We start from the raw sequence: 3,488 nt of genomic DNA, 5'->3' as shown, positions 1-3,488 counted from the left end.
GGCCCGGTGGTTTGCTAGATAAAGAAGGAGGGATTAGGGAACTGATTGTGGGAAAAGATGACGAGCTTCTTCAGACTGAAACCAAAACCATTCCTTGAGCTGATGATGCCGAAGTCTGCATTCAGGTATATAATTTTTTATAAGGTCTTGCTAACCATCATTGGTCAAGGAATTAAAAGATGTTTCTATGAGATATCTTATGAAAGTACCCTTAGTGTTAGGGGCTGGAACCACTCGGATACGTAACACTTAGAAAATCAGAAGCGAAGAGATGAATTCAACTTAGTTACAGTTCACAGCAGGTATTAAAATATTTAAAGAATATTTATGCGATTAAAAAATTATTTTTATGGATCTAAAAAATTATTTTTAAAATGTTCTTAAATCTCTTGTTCAATAGATTAAATTATAACAAATCTTAACTAAAATATTTTTTTAAAGTATAAAAATCAATTAAGAATCTAAATACGTATTTCTTTTGTCATTTTTAATTAAATAATTGTACCTTTCAATAAATAAAAATATTTATTTGATAAAATCATTAATTGATCATCTTTTACGAAAAATAAGTACATTATTGTTGTATTTAAAATTGCGCAGTCAAATTCTTTTGAACATTATTACAAAAAATATTTTTTAAAATTATATTATTTTAATATTTTTTAAATTTTTATATTTTTTTAAAGTGTACTATTTTTACCATAGTTCAATAGTGTTTATTAAGTCAATCTATTTAAAAATGTAATAATATCTTTTAGTTCTCAAATAATGTAAATATTTATAAAGTAATTTTATTTGAAATTTTAATTATTTAATTTATAAAATGATGATAATAATAATAGTAACTTGATAAAATGAAAAATATTAAATAATTAATCCTAAAAGATTTTATAGGTAAAATATTTTATTAGTCAAATAAAAATCTAGGAGGTTGTTAAATATAGAAACCTTTGTTAATATGGATATAAAAATTGAGGAATACGTGTGATAATGGGAAGCTAATATTCTTACTGTAATAAATTTGAATCTTTTTGGATTTCCCTCTTCCTTTTAAGTCTATCCGACTCTCTCTCTCCTGTGCATTTGATTGTAATTCTGATAGTCTCGGTATTTGATTGGATTTGGTGGTTCTTTTGGGAATTGATTTTTGTTGAAAGCATTCAAAGAGATTCAAAGAGATGACTTGTGCAAGGGGTAATATTTCTGAGGCTCTCATTGTCTTCATCGTGGACCGATATCTATGTCACAACCAATTTTCTCAAACGCGGGCAACTTTTCGCAACGAAGCTTCAACACTCTTTGTCGATTCACCCGCAAACGAGGTTATTTGCGTTAATCTTTCAATTTTTTTGTTATCATTTTTTTTTAATTTTTGACAAATGAATGAGCATTCTTAATTTTTCATTTTCCTCATCAACTTTTGTTTTCTTGGTGTAGAATTTGCTGAGTTTGGAGGGGATTGTGGACCAGTATATATTTATGAAAAACCAGAACATACTGTTAAATAAACAAAATGCCATGTTAAAGCAAGAGAAACACAACACACAAATGTTGCTGCAAAACCTCCAGAATGTTTTGGACAGTTTCCATGCAAGATCATCAACCTCGTGCAACACCCAAGCCATAATACAAAATTCTGCAGTTCTGCTTCCAATGCTAAATTCTAATTCAAATATTCCAGGTAGACATTTTTTTAGTTGTTAATGAATTAAAATATGATTGTTGATTTTTTTTTTTTTTCATTTGAGTTCTTTTCATCTTTTAACTTGTTGATTTAATTTTTTCTACTTTTTTAGTTGTGTCTACTAGTACTAATTTTCCTATGCAAAACACAATGTCGGTGACACCTACAATCATGGACAATATAAACTTGTCATCGCCTATGATTCAAATGTTTCGCCAAAAGAGAAAAGATACTCCAACAATAGATGGTTCAAAAGTTGCAAAGAAACCACGTGGTAGACCTAGAAAAAATCATGTCCAAGGTATATGATTCTTTATTGTTTTCCAAAATAGTATTCACATTTTTCATATGCAATCAATTAGAGTTTTACATACTTTATCCTTGTTTATAGGTATAAACACATTGCTACCATCTCCAAGTAACAAAGTAGATTCTGGATCTTCTTCGGTAACAACTCAGTCATTGGTAGAGAATTATGCTGTCAGCGGATCACAAACTGATTCAATTTCTGGAACACTCTCCAATTCAAATCAATGTCATATACCTTCTCATATATCCCAGTCCAATGATGAGATTTCTCCTGCTGCAGCAAGTAATGGAGAGGCCATTGTTACTTGTTACAATGTAATTTCAACCAATAGAGGTATGGTTCAAACAAATAAGGTGGATGCCCATCAGACAATTACAGAGACATTGGACAAGCCATTACTGAATGAGATTCTTACTTCTGAGTCTGACAAGGACAGAGACATTTGGGCAAACTTTGATTTTTCAAACATAGGATTGGATGATTGGTCAGAAATTGATTTTTCGAATATTGAAGGAGACAGCTCATCCATTTAATGTTCAGAGATATATAAATTGTGAATCAAAATGTTTTTGACCAACCAACTTAGGTGTATATTTTAATTTGAAATACTTTTGTAATTCAGTATTTCTATCTCACATTCTTTTGAGAGAGTGGAGTTACATTTGCTCTTAATATGAGATTATAAGAATAAGTCAATGTATACCATTCATTTGAGATAGTATATTGAAAGTTTATCTTAATAAATAAAATTTTTCATATTCGATAGTCAAAGCTTTATATGAGTATTGTTGTTTTTCTAGTAACACAAACTCTTAAAAACAGATTGTAAAGTAGTTATTTTAGTGTAAAAAAATCATCTTCCTTAGTTAAGATCTAACATTTTTCTTCTAGGTTTCCAAATATCCAAGTACTAATTTATTCTTTGATGGTAATTGGTTCCTACAGCACTAAAAGATAATTTAATAAATAATAAAATTTATTTGAATATACTTTATTATGTAATAGATGATAACAATTTTCTTTCAAAAAATATGGATAAGAAATACATTTATAATATATCTTAACCCTCCATGAAAGTCATGTATTTGGCTTTTCTAAAAGCTTGTTTTTAACTCAATATCTAAGTTTATTTAGTTTATAAGCATAGCTTCTTCTATTTTGCTATTTTATTTCGGTCCAGGTTATAGGACCCGGCTTATGTTTGCACTGTCACACTCATTGTGGGAAAAGATGACGAGCTTCTTTAGACTGAAACCAAAACCATTCCTCAAGCTGATGCCGTAGTCTCCATTCAGGTATATAATTTTATTGGAGACATAAAAACAGTTAAGGAAATCTTTGCTAGATTTAAAAAGATTTAGTAAATATTACTTTTTGATATTTAATAATATAGTTAAATAAAATAATTATTTAAAAATATTAAATAAAATATCTAATGATATATTTTTTTAATTATTTTTTATGATAAATATTTGTCAATTATCAAATATCTTT

General features: G+C 28.2%; 1 protein-coding gene across 3 annotated transcripts; it reads left to right on the top strand.

The window, feature by feature from the left end:
- Positions 1 to 6: 6 nt before the first annotated feature.
- On the top strand, positions 7 to 2,709 carry LOC106774119. Of its 3 annotated transcripts, XM_014660978.2 has the most exons (6): positions 7 to 125; positions 216 to 302; positions 1,158 to 1,322; positions 1,438 to 1,681; positions 1,797 to 1,985; positions 2,076 to 2,709. In XM_014660978.2, the coding sequence occupies exons 3-6, from the start codon at positions 1,179 to 1,181 to the stop codon at positions 2,525 to 2,527; spliced, it is 1,029 nt and encodes a 342-aa protein (XP_014516464.1). In that variant the 5' UTR covers positions 7 to 125; positions 216 to 302; positions 1,158 to 1,178; the 3' UTR covers positions 2,528 to 2,709. The 3 variants fall into 3 exon arrangements, with proteins under 3 accessions (XP_014516464.1, XP_014516463.1, XP_022641690.1); XM_014660977.2 differs by lacking the exon at positions 216 to 302; XM_022785969.1 differs by having other exon boundaries at positions 7 to 302.
- Positions 2,710 to 3,488: the final 779 nt, after the last annotated feature.

The sequence above is a fragment of the Vigna radiata genome, chromosome 9 (genome assembly GCF_000741045.1).
Source record: "Vigna radiata var. radiata cultivar VC1973A chromosome 9, Vradiata_ver6, whole genome shotgun sequence".
Lineage (NCBI taxonomy): Eukaryota > Viridiplantae > Streptophyta > Magnoliopsida > Fabales > Fabaceae > Vigna > Vigna radiata.
The sequence above is the reverse complement of the archived record's forward strand: the minus strand, read 5'-3'. Positions and strand labels throughout refer to the sequence as shown.

Coding starts and splice junctions, on each gene's coding strand:
- LOC106774119 (XM_014660977.2), top strand. CDS start 1,179: ATGACTTGTGCAAGGGGTAATATTTCTGAGGCTCTCATTGTCTTCATC. Junction 1,323..1,437: donor TCGATTCACCCGCAAACGAG/GTTATTTGCGTT, acceptor TTCTTGGTGTAG/AATTTGCTGAGTTTGGAGGG. Junction 1,682..1,796: donor TTCTAATTCAAATATTCCAG/GTAGACATTTTT, acceptor CTACTTTTTTAG/TTGTGTCTACTAGTACTAAT.